Source organism: Panthera onca, chromosome A2 (assembly GCF_046562875.1).
Source record: "Panthera onca isolate mPanOnc1 chromosome A2, mPanOnc1 haplotype 2, whole genome shotgun sequence".
Taxonomy (NCBI): domain Eukaryota; kingdom Metazoa; phylum Chordata; class Mammalia; order Carnivora; family Felidae; genus Panthera; species Panthera onca.
Window position 1 is genome coordinate 96,522,580 of NC_138340.1, and position 16,877 is coordinate 96,539,456.

The window sequence follows — 16,877 nt, forward strand, 5'->3', positions numbered from 1 at the left end:
TCTTTTAGCTTGCTTTCCTTCCTTTCTTCCTTCCTTCCTTTCTTTTCTTTTCTTTTCTTTTCTTTTCTTTTCTTTTCTTTTCTTTTCTTTTCTTTTCTTTTCTTTCTTTCTTTCTTTCTTTGAGAGCAAGTTGGGGAGGGGCAGAGAGAGAGGGAGAGAAAGAATCCCAGGCAGTCTGCACACTGTCAGTGCAGAGCCCTATGCGGGGCTTGAATTCATGAACTATGAGATCATGACCGAGCCGAAGTCAGATGCTTAAGCAGCTAAGCCACCCAGGTGCCCCTCATGAATGTATCTTTACATAATTGTTTAGCCATGATAAAGACCTCTATGCCATAATGTTTATAATGTTGTCATTTTAAATTTACAGGAAGTTCAGAAAAGAATAGTCAATTTTGATTTTAGATGAAACCAAATGCAGTATGCATATTTACTTTATACGCAGGATGTACATAGTCAGCCCCCACTCATTCTGAAGTTTCATCAATCTATTGATTGAGACTTGGAGTCTAACTTGGAGTTTCTGGTATACACAGTGGCATGTATTTTTGCTAGTTTCCCATACTACCTTCTGAAAGCTGATGTGTAATCTAGAATGCACTCCAGCAACTATCACTCTCACACTGTAGCATGTAGTTACTATTCATAGTGTTTCAGAGGGGAAATATATTTTGAATTCTGTTGTAGGCAATAGGGATATACCTGTGGCTGGTAGAGAGGGTGGTTAGGATGAGGGACTTTCTCTTGTTCTCCTGTCCTATAGGGCTGTGTGAGGGATGGAACTTGAGCACCAGTGGGTTGGCTAACAAAGGTGTGTAGGGTTTTGTGTCTGAAGTCTAGTGGGGAGATTGGGGAGGCCAAGAGGAGTGGGTGGGAATGGGATGTGACACTGTTTATAAGTCAGAGGTATGTAGGTAAATGAAACAAAAGTAAGCTATTTTTTTACTCTTTATTTGTGGGTATCTTTTAGAAGCTCCCTCCTATTCTCAATTTGCAAGAATTAGAGGAGTACAGAGACAAATTGAAACAACAGCAAGCTGCAGTAAGTAAAAAACACCTTTCTTTTTGACATGACTAAATGAGACACAGCAGAGAGGTGTAATGTTTGCAGATTTTATGGTTTAACTTAATATATTAAACAAATATTATTTAACATGACTCAGACTCAGTGATACATTTATTTTAAAATTTATTCAGCTTCTCACATTACCTTAATATAGATTTGCTAGTTCTTTCTCTGGAATCTTAAATGTGATCAAAGAATTTTGAACTTTTTTTTAGATTGCTAAATATCTTTTCCCCACTTACGGTTTCTTATCTCAGAATAAAGGCCCCCACTTCTAGTTGAAAGAGGCCCATAGAGAATAGAGAGTTAAGATTCAGAAAGTCTGAATTGTAGTCACTGATTAATTGTGTAGCATTGGGTACGTCGCCTAGCCTTGCTAAATCTATTTCATGTTCTCTGTGAAGCAGTGCATTAGGCCTGCATTTTCTCTGATGCTGTAAAATTCTTTGATTCTGTGATTTTCCTTGCATTAGGCTGAGCTCTTTTAATAATACTCAGACTATACTGTAGAAGATTAATGTTAGTATGTGGTCTTGTTAATTTTTTTAATAGTAACGGAGCACTAGTAATAAATGTATCTGAATTTAAGATGTGATTTTTAATAATACATCTGACAAATAAAGGAAGATGTACTTCTCTTTCTTTTGTGTTATACTCAGTGGTCTCAGTGGGTGCTGGGATCTCCCTGGGGGTAGCAGCAGTGGTCTGTGAAAGGGACTTGACCAGTAGAGGGTTGTGTGGTAAAAGTGTGTTGTGATTTTGGAGAACTAGATTTCAGCGGGGTGGCATCTCTTGCCTTCTGTTGGTTTCAGCATGTTTAAATATGTGCGTGTCTATCTTGTACTTGATGTGGTAGTATTCTTTGGGGAAAGAATCCCACCACAAGGGCTATACTGCATAATGACCTTTGGAATTTGGTAAACCTGGGCTTGAATCCCAGCCTTGTAACTTACTGTGGGGGCTGTGAGTGAGTTACTACTATATTTAAGATTACTCATCTGGAAAATGAGGAAGCATGTAATTCATTTTAATATATTGTCATGAGTAGTAACGGAGATAATATAGGGAATGCACTTAGTACGCTGCCTGGCACAGTGCAGACTAACAACTCTATCATCTATTTTAAACTATTTATTTATGTACGTATTTTTTAATACATTTTGGTAATGTTTATTTTTGAGAGAGATAAAGACAGAGAGAGAGAGAGAGAGAGAGAGAGAGAGAGAGAGCAAGCAGGGGAGAGGCAGAGAGAGAGGGAGACAGACACAGAATACCAAGCAGGCTCCAGGCTCTGAGCTGTCAGCACAGAGTCTGACGTGGGTCTTGAACTCATGAACAGTGAGATCATGACCTGAGCCGAAGTCAGACGCTTTACCAACTGAGCCACCCAGGTGCCCCTATTTTAAACTTAAAAAAAAAAAACAAAAAAAACAATTTGGTAAAATTAGGTGAGTTTCTGTCTGGGAACATCTATACATATTCATATGTATACAAATTCAAAGGAGTTAAAATCTAGAAGGATGAATGCAATAATTGAATGTATGTGTAATGCTTTGTTCTCAGTTGGCTTGGGAAGGGGAAGGGAAACTCAACTAATTGAGTTTCTTGAGCATCAAGGCTAAAAATGTCTTGGATGTGCCATGCTCCATGGTACCTGTAGTGTAGGCTAGTAGGTACCCCTGAAATTGTGAAATGAGAGTCTCATATTCAAAATCATTATAATTCTAATTTGTATAACATACTAACAATTTTCATGGAATTGACCAAGGACACCTTAGGTATGTTCATAACATTAAAAAAAAAAAAATCCAAAAACATGTTTTCTGGTTTTCAGAAATAGAGGACCAAATTACTGTTTGTCTTTTTATGTGGTACAGAGGGTCTGAAGGGTTCAGGATAATCTCTGTTTCCCAGATACTGTCTCCATAAATTCAGCTGATTAGATATTTGTCTTATGTGTTCATCTTTTGAAAGCAAATCTTGTGCCCTTAAAGATGTTATACTTTTGTACATACTAGTTAAATCACTTGATACTGATATTATTAACAGTAGTAATGACCATTTATTGAGTTTCTATTAAGGATTAAGTACTGTGCTCTCTGTTATACCTCTTTTACTAATTTCATAGCCCAAAGCATGCTAGAAGTTATTGTGAAGACCTATGGAATATTCTTGCAAAAATTCAAAATGTAAAGTGGAATAGGAAGCATGTGGCTTTTTCTTTTACTTCCTTTGATTGCATGTTTTTATAGGTCTCTAAAAAAGTAGCAGATTTAATCCTTGAAAAACAGCCTGCTTATGTAAAGGTAGGATGATATTTGTTATTTTTAATAGTAAAATTTAAAAAATGCTTTAGTGACTTATACTTGAAACTGTTGAAGTAATTTATTGTCTTGTTTGTAGTTATTCTGTAGCAACATATCGACTCTATTTGGGGTGTAGGAGGGCCTTTTTATGTATGTTTTTCTCTCTTATTTGGGGAATTTACCAAACTGAAGAAGTGAAAGTTTTATTGATGATTCTAAAGCAATCTTTTTGGTTTGTTCAAACTTTAGAAGGCCCAGTGAAAATTGCTTCTGTGTACTTTGTAACATATAGATCATTAATACTGCTCAATGGCAGTGTAACAATCTGTCTTTAAAATATAATAAAATTGGAATCTTATAGCTGAATCTATCTTTGTATCTGAAAATCAGAGACTTCAGAATCCATTGAAATATGCAGCAGTGTTCAAATGAAGACATCCATTGTCATAGCATCTTAGCAAACAGAAATCATATTTGTCATATCCTTGATTATCTCCGGAAGTTCTGTTGGGTAGAAACGTTTCAGTAGATGTATTATTAGTACTTGTTTATGCTTGTAAAATGGGTTTGGTCTAGATTTCCTTATAAGCAATATTGACTAAATATTTTATCATATGTCATTATGAAAATCATTTGGAAGTAGTTATTTTAACTTATTTTGTGAAAAATATACCAACAACTTTTAAGTTTAGGTATTTTTGTTGCTACTTTGTTTCCCAAGCAAGCTTTTCTTTGAAACCCACTAAAGTTTTTGTTAGAGCATCATATGAATAATAAAAAAAAAGAAAACCTCCAACAATAACCTATACCTAATTTTCCTTAGGAACTTGAAAGAGTTACCTCATTACAGACAGGTCTTCAGTTAGCTGCTGTCATCTGCACAAATGGGAGAAGGTATTATATTTTTTTTTTTTTTTAATTTTTTTTTCAACGTTTTTATTTATTTTTGGGACAGAGAGAGACAGAGCATGAACGGGGGAGGGGCAGAGAGAGAGGGAGACACAGAATCGGAAACAGGCTCCAGGCTCCGAGCCATCAGCCCAGAGCCCGACGCGGGGCTCGAACTCACGGACCGTGAGATCGTGACCTGGCTGAAGTCGGACGCTTAACCGACTGCGCCACCCAGGCGCCCCAGGAGAAGGTATTATATTTGATGGTATTTTGTTTTTTAAGATGGAAAAACATTTTAAGAAAAATTGCAAAACCATTGTTGATAATTGATTTTTTTATTATGAGTATGTTTTTTAGAATACCATTCATTAACTGAACATATATTATGATTTAAAAGCTGCACTAAGAAGGTATGTGTGAAATGAAATATCTGTAAGTCTAGTTATGGCTTTAACATACTACTGTTTTTATATTGCTTAGGTTAGTGCTTCTCAAAATATAAGGATCAGTATTTTTTTCTTTAAAATTCCAACTTATTACAGACTATTTTTATAAAATGCAATAAAAACAAAATTCTAAGAAAATAAAATAACCAAAAATATATAAAATATAGTCTCAGTTTTTTAATTATTCATCAAACATAAAATCATTATGTCAGTTTTTGCTCTAAGTGGTTTTTTAATATTTACTCTCAATTTCTGTACTTTTATTGTGATGAATAAATAACAATTTGAGGATTGGCACCAGTCCACCCACCATGCTTTGAGTAGCGCTGGTTTATTTTATTTTATTTTATTTTTTTAAATGTTTATTTATATTTGAGAGAAACAGAGAGACAGAGTGTGAGCAGGGGAGAGGCAGAGAGAGAGGGAGAACACAGAATCTGAAGCAGGCTCCAGGCTCCGAGGTGTCAGCACAGAGCCTGACGCGGGGCTCGAACTCACGAACTGTGAGATCATGACCTGAGCCGAAGTTGGATGCTAAACCAACTGAGCCACCCAGGCACCCCAGAGTAGCGCTGGCTTAGATTGAGCCATTGAATAAATTTGTCAAATAGTAGTCATAATCCCTGATTTTAAGGGTAATCGAGGATACTACCTCATCAGTTGCCTAATTGTTCTGTATGAATAGTATTCTTATTATAATAGAAAAGTATAACTGTTCTTTACTTTTGCAGACACTTGAATATTGCCAAGGAAGGTTTTACTCAAGCTAGTTTAGGCCTTCTTGCAAATCAAAGGAAACGTCAGTTGCTGATTGGACTTCTGAAATCTCTGAGAACCATAAAAACATTGGTATGTACAGGTTACTATTTAAAAATTAAAACTTAATTTTATGGTTAAAACAGATTTAACCTTTGATTGTTGTTTTTCTTCAGCAAAGAACAGATGTGCGCTTAAGTGAAATGCTAGAGGTAAGTAAACAAAATTTGAAAATTTCACCATCTTGATGATATTAAACAGAAAAATTATAGTGGAAAACATTCAGATGTGCATTTTTTTCAAATTGCTATATGGCATAAAGAACATTTTTTAGACATGTAAATTTACTTGCTCTAGAGCATTTTTCTATTGACATATTTCATTTAGAAAAGTTTATTTGGGAAAATGTTTACTTTGTAGCATTGTGGGAATGTTAACTTCAGTCACCCAAATAGCAATAAAATTATCTTTTGTATCAAATATATAGTAGTGATTTAAGGAATATATCATACTTGAGTTATGTTTGGTATCTCATATATTAATCGGTTTTCTGAGTGAGCCATCTGTAATCCCTGCGTAACTTCTAAACTTTGAATTGAGAAATGCATGTGAAAATTTCATTTGGGGGGCCCCTGGGTGGCTCAGTCGGTTAAGTGTCCGACTTTGGCTCAGGTCATAGTCTCACGGTCTGAGAGTTCAAGCCCTACGTTGGGCCATGTGCTGACAGCTCAGAGCCTGGAGCCTGCTTTGGATTCTGTGTCTCCCTCTCTCTCTGCCCCTCCCCTGCTCATGCTCTGTGTGTGTGTCTCTCTCTCTCTCAAAAATAAATAAACATTAAAAATAATTTAAAAAAAAGAAAATTTTATTTGACATTAAGTTAGTGTTTAGGTGATAAAAACATTCCAAGGCTATTAATGAATATTTCACTTTTTTCTAGTTTTGTTTTAAAATATTTATTGGTTTCTTGGTGGTAGGACTGTTGAATGTTGATTACAAGTGAAATTCATGCTGTTTTGAAACATTTTATGTAAACATTACTGAAAGAAGATATGTTAACAGTTAAAGAACAGCTTCCCTGTGAAGCAGCTTATTATTCTGTATAGGCTTTATCCACATGTCATGATCTTAAAGGCTGTTACTGTGTATATAAGGGTGGAGAATATTTTGTCTACACATACATTTTAGGCTTGGAACTAGTTGTCTTTTTATATTTTATTATTTATCTATCATTGGTATTCTAATCCTTATTTAAGAGGAATTAAAATTTTCTGGTTCTTTAACTTTTGGATGGAGTGTAAACGGAGATTAGTTGTTTTTCAAGGGAAACATTTTAGGAAAAATGTTTCCTGTCTAATGACTTCTATTGTTATCTTAAGGAGGAAGACTATCCAGGAGCTATTCAGTTGTGCCTGGAATGTCAGAAAGCCGCCAGCACTTTTAAACATTATAGTTGCATAAGGTAAGGTAATGTAAAAATTTTAAAGCTCACTCTATTGCCAGTTTTTAACATAGGAGCTAGCTGTGTAACATAGAATGTTAACAAACATTGAAAATTAACATTAAGTGGTATGTTCTGTTTTAACATTCTTGTTCATAAATGGGCAGTACGATGAAATTATAAATAATAATTCTTAAGGTGGGAAAGATCAGATACTTTTTAATCCTACCCTTTCTTGTCACTTCATTCAAACTCTTTTATATATATATATATATAATATATATATATATATGTATATATATATATATATATATATATATTATATACATATATTATTTCCAGTATATGGACTAGTAGAGAAGAATAATGTATCTGTTTACGTTTCTCTTGCATCTCTTGGGAATTTTTCCTACTTAACTTTACCCAGCTTATAAATATTGAGAGTGTTACCACAGTTTGTTTTTCAGATCCAGATGGTTCAAGTGTTTGGTCCTGATAAGAATTATTTTGGAAAACTTAAGTGTGTTTTAATTTTATGTAATAATCATCTTTGTCATATTTAAGTGATTATGTATTTAAGGTGTTACATCTTTAGTTATTTATAAAATGTACAATGTTAACATGGCCACTGCAGCCTTTGTTATTAGTTCTGCTTTATTAATGGGTTTTTGGTCTGCTTAAAATGAAGGTTTTGCATTGCTGGTGGCAGTCCCTTGGGGAGGCTCAATCCCCAGGTGTAGTTTCCATCATTCCTCTAAAACCATCACAAATAAACATACACTCTAAGTAAAATAGTGTGCTTGCCAAGCAAACCCAGTTTCAAATTAAATTCATACCTGTCCTAGAATATACAGCCCCTCAGTCTCACCTGTATGGAAATTCTGGCCGTCATTGAACATGATGCATTGATGTTGTAGATGTTGATTGTTAGTATCTGAAAAATAAAAGGATTATGGTAGATGAAAACATTAATATAGCTTTAATTAAATTTTTTCTTTTAATATACTCCCACATCATAGGTCTCTGCAGGATGTGGGAAAGGAGCTAGCAATTTCCCTGCAAGAGATGCTATTTAAATATTTATGGTATTTTTTTTTTCTTTAGGATCATGCATACTGAAGCAACACTTTTTATTTGATTAGGAAATGCATAGTTAGATAGTTCCAGTGATATTTTGTTTTTATCCATTGTGACACTGATTAACTGTCACTATTAAAAACTTTGATTATGTTATTTAGATTTTTAAAATTTAAATTGAGTGATTAGAGAGTTAGCTCTGATATGTTGCATGTATTTGACAATTTCTAACAAGGCTTTCTGGGTCCTGAAGAGCATAGCACACATTTAGTTTGTTTTGTGGTGATCAGTTATAGTGAGAGCGCTTATGTATGATTGGGTGAACATAATTCAGATGGTTATGCATTACTGTTTATTATGTGCCAGGCGCTTTGCTTTGGAATTGGCTGAATAGTGATGAATTACACATAATGTAATCAGGATAAGGCCGAAGGACTGAAGAAGGCATAGTGGGATGAGGCCTTAGGGAGATGGGAGTGGAACATACAGGGGAAGCATTGAGATCAAACTCTCCTTAGAGGTCAAGACTAAGGGGGGCCTGAAGGAGGGGCATAGGAGTTAGCTAAGACAAGGTATGAGGGTTGTAGATAGTACATTCTGAGTATAATGGTGAAATCTTTGTTGCAGAGATAACAAGCAAAATGAGGATTGAAAATATCTATCTATTGGATTTATAGCAACAAAGAAATCATAGCTGACTTTGTTGGGACAGTTTTCTTGAAGCAGAAGTATAGGATGAGGAAATTTTATAAAGAAGGGAGATGTGTAATTGAGGGGGGAAAGCTGAATATCTGAAAATCTATGGGAAAGTGAGAGGTTGAAAATAAAATAGAGAACATAATGTGTGAAGGCGTTGTAGGTATTAGAGTAGACTTTAAAAAGGTCACCATCTATTATAATAGGAAACTTGGTGGCAGGAAATTGAGGTAGCAGGTGACATGTGTTGGCACTTTGTTTTCTTCAATAATGAAAAATTTTAGCTGTGCTGAAGTAATTTTCTTGATGAGAGTTAACTATACAAAATGTTTTTTAAATAAATTTTTATTTGGGCTTTTTAAAGTTAGCATGAAGTGGCTTCTAAGTTCTTTCTCATTAAGGTATGTAGTGATATATGGAGGAGGTGTGACTATAGTTATCCAACCTGGTAAAAGGTTGGAATTGAAAAGATCTAGAATGGTGATTTAAAGTAATAATTATTTTATTTTAGGGAGTACCTTATATAAGAAGCATGCTGTGTTTACACATGTGAATTGTGCATGTAATAATAATAAAAGTTTGTCTTACTCTCTTAAAATAGGTAAAAATACATGTACAAATGTATTAAAATGTCCTAAGGAATTAATTTTACCTTAGGCTTCCCAGGAAATCTGTTAAGAGCTGTGTTTTTATCTTAGTGATTTAGTGACAATGTCAAGGGTGGCTCAGAGAGCTTAGCTATTAGTTAGAATTCTTTGGTAGTGATGGCAGCCGCTCCACCAGAATTCCTGTTCCCACACACCAGTGCCGTTTGTTTTGCTAGCCACCATTCATCCTGCTCAACCCAGTCCCCTTTTCCCTTTACCTCTTGTTTTTTACACTTTTGTTCCTAGTTGGGAGAGCATGAGAAGTTTGTTCACTTCTGGTAGATAGTGTGATATGGGATATAGTGACAGAGTTAGTAGATGTGTGGGTCAGGTTGAGTCCACAAAAATGAAAGGAATTTTATTCTAACTTCCTTTTATTAATTAGATGCATGCTTTTTATTCTGTGCATTTATTTTCCTATCTGTTTTTCTTTTTCCTCTGGTATTTTTATTTTATTTTATTTTATTTTTTATTTTCTTAATTTCTTTTTTTAGTTTTATTACTTTTGAGAGAGAGAGAGAGAGTGCAAGCACAGGAGGGGCAGAGAGAGATGGGGACGGAGGATCTAAAGCAGGCTCTGCACTGACAGCAGGGAGCCCAATGTGGGACTTGAACCCACAAACCATGAGATCATGACCTGAGCCAGAGTTGGACACTCAACTGACTGAGCCACCCAGGCGCCTCTCCTCTGGTCTTCTAAATACAATACTGAACACATATGGTGTGTTCTTGAGCTCTCTCGTTAGGATTGTTCAGACATGATTGATCAACACTTTAAAAATTCATTTAATTTACCTGGAGATGTGGAATTTAACCAAAGGCAAGATTTAATCTTTGCTTGTACCTGAGTGAATCCGAGTGAAAAATCATACACTCTGGTAATCATAGGAATAGTAACTAGTTTCTGACTATTTATACTCTCATTTTCTTTAATATTTAAATTTATTTTCATTTCTGTTGATAACTAGAGAATCATGAAGTATCTTCTCTTTAGAAGTGTCCAGAAGAGAACCACCTGTGATGCAGAGCATTTCTGGACTCTGGTGTAATTTTTTAAAAAATATATTTTAAGCAAGTTCATATGCACAATGTACCTGTTTGTCCACTTCTTAATTTTTTGGAGGTGGAGTGTATGTTCCTCTTTTTTTTGCTAGTCACATTGCTCTTTTATTGGAAATAAGGTTTTTGGTAGATGGCAGAGACCCTGTGATCTTAGGAGTAGATTACATAGGGCAACTGAGGGCTAACTCTTATGATTCTGAAAGCAGGAAGAACAGAATTCATGTATTTGCTTCTGCATAAAGAGCCCTTCACTATATTGTCTCAGGTTATATGACTGTGTAGTTTAATACACACAGTACCAAGTAATACAATGTACCCAATAGATTGAAAACTGGAAGAAAACTTGTACCCCTTCAGTACCTTGTATTTTCCTTTAGATACGGTGTGTTTCAGCATCTTTAATAAAAGATACTATAGCACCAGTTGTGTTCACTTTTATAACTGACAGGGAACATTTTTACATTATTTGACATTTCTTGAGTTGATCGACAGAATCATATAGTTGGGATTTACTGGGAATGGAAATCAGAATGTGTTTAAGTGTGTCTGTGAATGAAGCATTTAACTTCTTTTTCACTTGAAATTTATCTAAATTAGTTTCAAGAAAAGTTGTTTTTAAAAGTCAAAACTGCTTTAGTTTTTTTTATTTCATTTGAATGAAACTACTTGAGGGAATCTGAGAGCATTCTGGATTATGCACTGAAAAGTTTGTATACCATCAGAACTAGAGTATCTTTGTTGAGTACTGTAGCATAGACACATGTATTTAATTTCTCAAAATCTTTGGAATACCCTTCCCCCCTCCCCCTCAGAATATGAACTTGGCAGTTGAATGAAAATTTTCGGTTGTAGAACTCCTTTAAATAAATCATAAAATAACAAACACAGCTTTTGGGTACAAGTACAGTGGTACTGTAGGGACTATGCTTCCTGTGTTGCCCTTCATTCCTTTCTAGCAAGACGTCATGCTCTGTCTCTGTTTAGGTTCAGGCAAGGGGAACATAGGAGCTCTGGCTGGGGTAGCATTTGAACAGTGAGTATTTCTGCTAGATCATCAGGCCAGCTAGTGAGACCCATGAGTAGATCTGGAGTACTAGTTGTTCGGTCAGCTTGGGCCAAATAATCCATAGCATGCTATTCTCATATTGCCTGTACTCCTTATCTTTTTATTTAATTTTCCTCTGTCTCCCTCCCCCATGCTGCGTCATTTTGAAAAAATATAAAGTAAAATCTAATAGCAAAACATAATATTTAAACAAAAGTGTCTTAGGAGCACATGGGTGGCTCAGTCGGTTAAGCGTCTGACTTCGGCTCATGTCATGATCTCATGGTTCCTGGGTTCGAGCCCTGCATCCAGCTCTTTGCTGACAGTTCAGAGTCTGGAACCTGCTTTAGATTCTGTGCCTCCCTCACTCTCTGCCCCTCTCCACCTTGTGCTCTGTCTCTCTGTCTCTCAAAAATAAATAAATGTCAAAAAAAAAATTTAAACAAAAGTGTCTTAAACAAAAGGTGAACTGTTTCTTTCTGCCCTACCCACCATTCTTTTTCCTACTCCCTGGAGTAAACCACTTTCACAGCTTATTAGTTTTTTTTCCCAGTAGATTTCATTGTAATTTAAAATACTGTGTCAAAGTATCTTTTTCATGATTCATCATTGTAGATAGTTGTTGATTCTCTGTCTACTCATATTAAAATTCCAGTAAAATATAAGAATTTGGTATACTTCCTTTTACTCCTCTTCTCCATCTTCCAGGTTTTGTTAGTGAAACAGTTATTTTTATTTCGTCAAATTTGTAAAATTTATATTATTTTTGCAGCTATAATTAAATCTTCTGTGTTTTCTCGGTAGGTTACTTCTAAAAAAATGAACCTAATAGAAATTGTATTTCTTGTATTATGATTATATAAATATTATTATGTGCAGAACTAAGTAGAGTGATTGGGTTTATTTAAAAAGTCATTTTTTGTCTCTATGTGAAAATAAAAATCCATTGGTGGTTTTTTTATTTGTTGAACATTTTTCACCTTTTTTAGGTCCTACTCAACTGTAATATTTCCTTTTTTACATGTTTTCCTTTGTCTTGTTTTGTTACAGTTTTGTTACAGTTACCTGTTTGAGATTTTTTTGTTTGTTTTGATATGGGATACATGGGCAATACATTTTCGGATTTTGAAGTGATGTTAACTTAGTCCATACCCATGATTGAAAGAAAAGTTATTTTTTTCTTACAAAATGGAACACATTGCTCAGTTGTCCATCGGCCTTCTGTTTGTAGGACAAGGTCAGATGCTGTTCTCATTCTTATAAATAGTGTCTTTTTTCTTTTTTAAGACATTTTAAGGATTTTTCTTTTTATTTGGTGTTCCAAAATTTTACCAGTTGTCTAGAAAAGTCATCTGTGTCGGACTCTTTACTCCTACATGATGAGACAAGAAGGACGTATTATTTAATCCTCATCTGCATAAATTGCTACGTTACTTGTTTTACCAGGAGCTTTTGAAATGTGTTTGTTCTCTCGGAGCTTATAATAACAGGCAGTTAACAGACAGAACTGTGGGATAATATGCCAGTTAAGAACACAGAGTACATAAACAAAAGACCATCAGAAATGTTCATGCTGTGAATGGCTTACTTTCTTATACCCCTGCAAGAATGGAAATATTGACATCTGTAAGAGTGTGAGTAGAAGCTAGGCACTGTCAGCTTTGACAGCATTGACTGTAGAGTAATTCTAAATTAGATTTGTATAAGGTTTTCTTACTAAAGCTTTATTATTTAGCTTTTAAAAATTGAATCATGATAACGGTGATAGTAATGGTGGTTGTGATAATACTTAAACATTGTTTGGACATTTGTATGTGTCAAGCACTGTACTAATCATTTCCCATACCTTTTCTTCCTTGGTGTTGACAAAATATTCCACAAAGGTATTATTATTGTCTCTATTTTATAGGTGAGGAAATTGGTGCTTTGTAAAATAAGTGACAGAGCCAGAATTTAAACTTTGGTCTCTTGGAATGCAGAACCTGTTGCTCTTAACCACTACTACATTGGGGCGCCTGGGTGGCTCAGTCGGTTAAGCGGCCGACTTCGGCTCAGGTCATGATCTCACGGTCTGTGAGTTCGAGCCCCGCGTCAGGCTCTGTGCTGACGGCTCAGAGCCTGGAGCCTGTTTCAGATTCTGTGTCTCCCTCTCTTTGACCCTCCCCTGTTCATGCTCTGTCTCTCTCTGTCTCAAAAATAAATAAACGTTAAAAAAAAATAATTACTACTACATTATACCATCTAGTAGTGTGCTGTTATATATAGTGGACGCTCATGGCTAGGAGGATGATTTTTTTTAATCTGCTCCAGTAGCTGAGTTAATTGCATTTTTTTTCCTAAACCTGTTTCTACCGGTTGTATTTGTTATCTGTTATCGTATTTACGTTGCTTAAGTAAATAAACTAAGGAAACAAGTTTTTTTTAATTTTTTTTTTTTTTTCAACGTTTATTTATTTTTGGGACAGAGAGAGACAGAGCATGAACGGGGGAGGGACAGAGAGAGAGGGAGACACAGAATCGGAAACAGGCTCCAGGCTCTGAGCCATCAGCCCAGAGCCTGACGCGGGGCTCGAACTCACGGACCGTGAGATCGTGACCTGGCTGAAGCCGGACGCTTAACCGACTGCGCCACCCAGGCGCCCCAGGAAACAAGTTTTTGAAAGTAAGTTAAATGCATTGGAAAAACAAAACATATTGTTAAAAATATGTTTCCTTTTGAATTTGTTTTGGATGAGACAACTCATAAAAGTTGGGGGATATAAGGTAACTAAATGTGATTTGGCATTTGGATTATTCCGCATTTGTCTTTAAATTCTTGCCTCATTGTAGAGAAATTGAAACTTGAAATTATGGACAATTTATTTGTGATTTGGCTCATGTAAGACTAAGAAGTTAAAACTCTGCTCAAGAGAAAAGATTTTGGCTCTAAATCAGAAGTGGGTAAATGAATTGCAGTTATACAATTTTTGTTAAAACGTTCAACATACATGTAAACATTCATACACACAACATATAAATATTCCCATTTTAACTTTGATTAATTGACCAGCTGAAAGGTCTGCTGAACTTTAGCACAGGGTAGGCAAGCTTTGTCTTTAAGGAGCCAGATAATAGTTTAAGCTTTGTTAGGCAGTAAGGTTTCAGTTTGCAACTGTTCACCTCTGCCCTTGTGGTCTGAAAGTAGCTATAGATGGTATGTAAACAAGTTCATGTGTCTGTTTTCCAGTGAAACTTTATTTAGAAACAGGCTATTGGCTAGATTTGGCTCCTGGGCCTGATCCTCTGCTCAAGAATTGTAATTCATAAAGTTTAGAGATGTTTTGAATATCTGTAGTATTCTTAGTAGTGGACTCAGATTTCTGAGCAGAGGACAGAGATCTGGATAGATTCAAAGTGATCTTAATTCTTTTACAATCTGTTCATGGTTTGAAGGACCACGTGGACATTTCCTGGTATCTCACCATTGTTGGTTTAGCTTCAAAGTGTTGGAAAGTCAGGTTTTCTCTGAAGTATGTTAATAAACTCTCTGCCAGCTATGAGTAAATTGAAACCACTGGAATAGATCTCTGATCTAAATACCTGAAATATCCAGGGTCCATGGACACATAGTATAAGCTTGGAAGTATAAATTTTACTCAAGCTCATTTTAAAGTTTTAGCACTCTACTGAATCATACACAAAGATGTAGTAATTGGGTAACTGGTATTTAGCATATAATAAAATCTTAAAACTTTAGAGCAGGAAGCAACCCTTTAGATATAGCACACTTTTATATAGGGAACTGATGCCCAGGGATATTAAGAGACTTGACTTAAATCATGGCTCATTAATAACAGACCAGGGAAAGATAATTAAGATGCTAACTACCTCTGTACCATGTTGTCTCTTGTGTGGTCAATCTTGTACACAATTTTGATTTATATGCAGCCTTTCCAGGACTTGTTCTTTGAGTGTATATATTGTAGATCAGCTGTTTAAAAGAACAATGTTAGGTAGTTATTTATGAATATGTTATGTTTAATATCTTCTGTAGTAATGTTAAAAATGCCCCCTCAAATTGTTTGATTTATTCTATTCAGCTTGCAAATAGCCTTTAATAGCTTTTAGCCTTCCATCTTAGAACTGGTAATTTCTTTTACCATAATGTAGCTTTTATTTATCCAAATGTTTATGAATAGATCCTTTTAGCATACTTTCATTAATTGACTGAAATGGCATGGATTCATATTTATAAATTATGGCTAAAGGTCTCCTTGAAGGCTGCACGGTTAATATATACACTCCTTAATCATCTACTTTTTATGTATGTGTTTTCAATTAATAATAAATTGTTGTCAAAATGCAGTTGTAGATTCTGAAAACATTTTAAAGCCAAAATGTTTGATTTAAAGATATTCTATTTAAAGTCTTATACATACTATTTACATTACCATGTTTACATTAACTCTTAATACATAGGATATGGAGTCATTTTAACCCTAAGTAATAGAAACACTAAAAGCATCCAGATTTATGATGATTTCATAAATACTAAAGCCCATTTTTTTCAGTTGAGGAGTTGAAATCGTTACTCTCACCTATGAATGAGTTTAGATATATTTCTTTTTCTCCCAAACTCAAAATACTCCCTATAAGAATATGTTTACCAGCTCCAACCTACTTACTATTCCAGGTATTCTTGCCTTTCTGTATCTGTGTCTCTATCTTCAGCCATAGGTGAACTTCTGAGCCCTGTGTGATAGAGGAGTAGAACTGCTTTAGTTCTGCTTATTTCTCTTTTCCTCTTCCTAAGGCACCTGTAGACCCAGACTTTAGTGCAGTTCTTTTTCTTCTAAAACATTTTCCTTTCTCTTTTTCTATCTCTGTAGTTTTATTTATTGAGATAGAAAATAGGGGCTAAAGGAATGTTGGGAAAATTTCACTATGTTTGAATTGCAAATTTGACTCAGCAGTGAGCCAGGCTATGAGTTTAGTTAGTCCTGGAGATTCCTGGAGAATAAGCCACAGTCTTTGCTAAGGGAGACAGTCACAGATATTCCCTTCTATCATTCGGTATGTTGGAAACAGAGTGTTATGAAACTGAGGGGAACAGTCAGCAGGGGAAGACTTCCTGGAAAAGATGACATTTGGATGGGCCTGGAAAGACAGATGGACATTTGTGAGTGAGGAGAAGAGAAAGTATGTTCTATTTCTCATGAACGTTACATACAAGTAGAACAGAGGGTGTGAAAGTCTGGGGGTTATTAGGGGAATTGCACGTAGTCCAGGTCCCTGAAATGTAGGCATTAAAAAGTGACGGGGAAGTTAATTTTTCATGTCATTGTTCAGAATCTTACATGCTGTATCAATTTGGGGCTTTATCTTTGGTTTAATGGAGAACCTCCATGGATTAACGTGAATTAAGTTCTACTTTAATTAGGAGCTGCAGATTCAGGTTGGTAACATGA

The 16,877-nt window shown here is 35.2% G+C and overlaps 1 protein-coding gene across 3 annotated transcripts in view; it reads left to right on the plus strand.

Annotated features, from left to right (window-relative positions):
• Positions 1 to 16,877, plus strand: part of VPS50 (VPS50 subunit of EARP/GARPII complex) — a 132,565-nt gene that overhangs the window by 22,579 nt on the left and 93,109 nt on the right. For all 3 annotated transcript variants that reach the window (XM_078442467.2, XM_078442465.2, XM_060632459.3), the window contains exons 4-9: positions 971 to 1,042; positions 3,319 to 3,372; positions 4,196 to 4,266; positions 5,441 to 5,558; positions 5,642 to 5,677; positions 6,842 to 6,924. In XM_078442467.2, the coding sequence (XP_078298593.1) occupies positions 971 to 1,042; positions 3,319 to 3,372; positions 4,196 to 4,266; positions 5,441 to 5,558; positions 5,642 to 5,677; positions 6,842 to 6,924 (434 nt within the window). The remainder of the gene's footprint in view (positions 1 to 970; positions 1,043 to 3,318; positions 3,373 to 4,195; positions 4,267 to 5,440; positions 5,559 to 5,641; positions 5,678 to 6,841; positions 6,925 to 16,877) is intronic.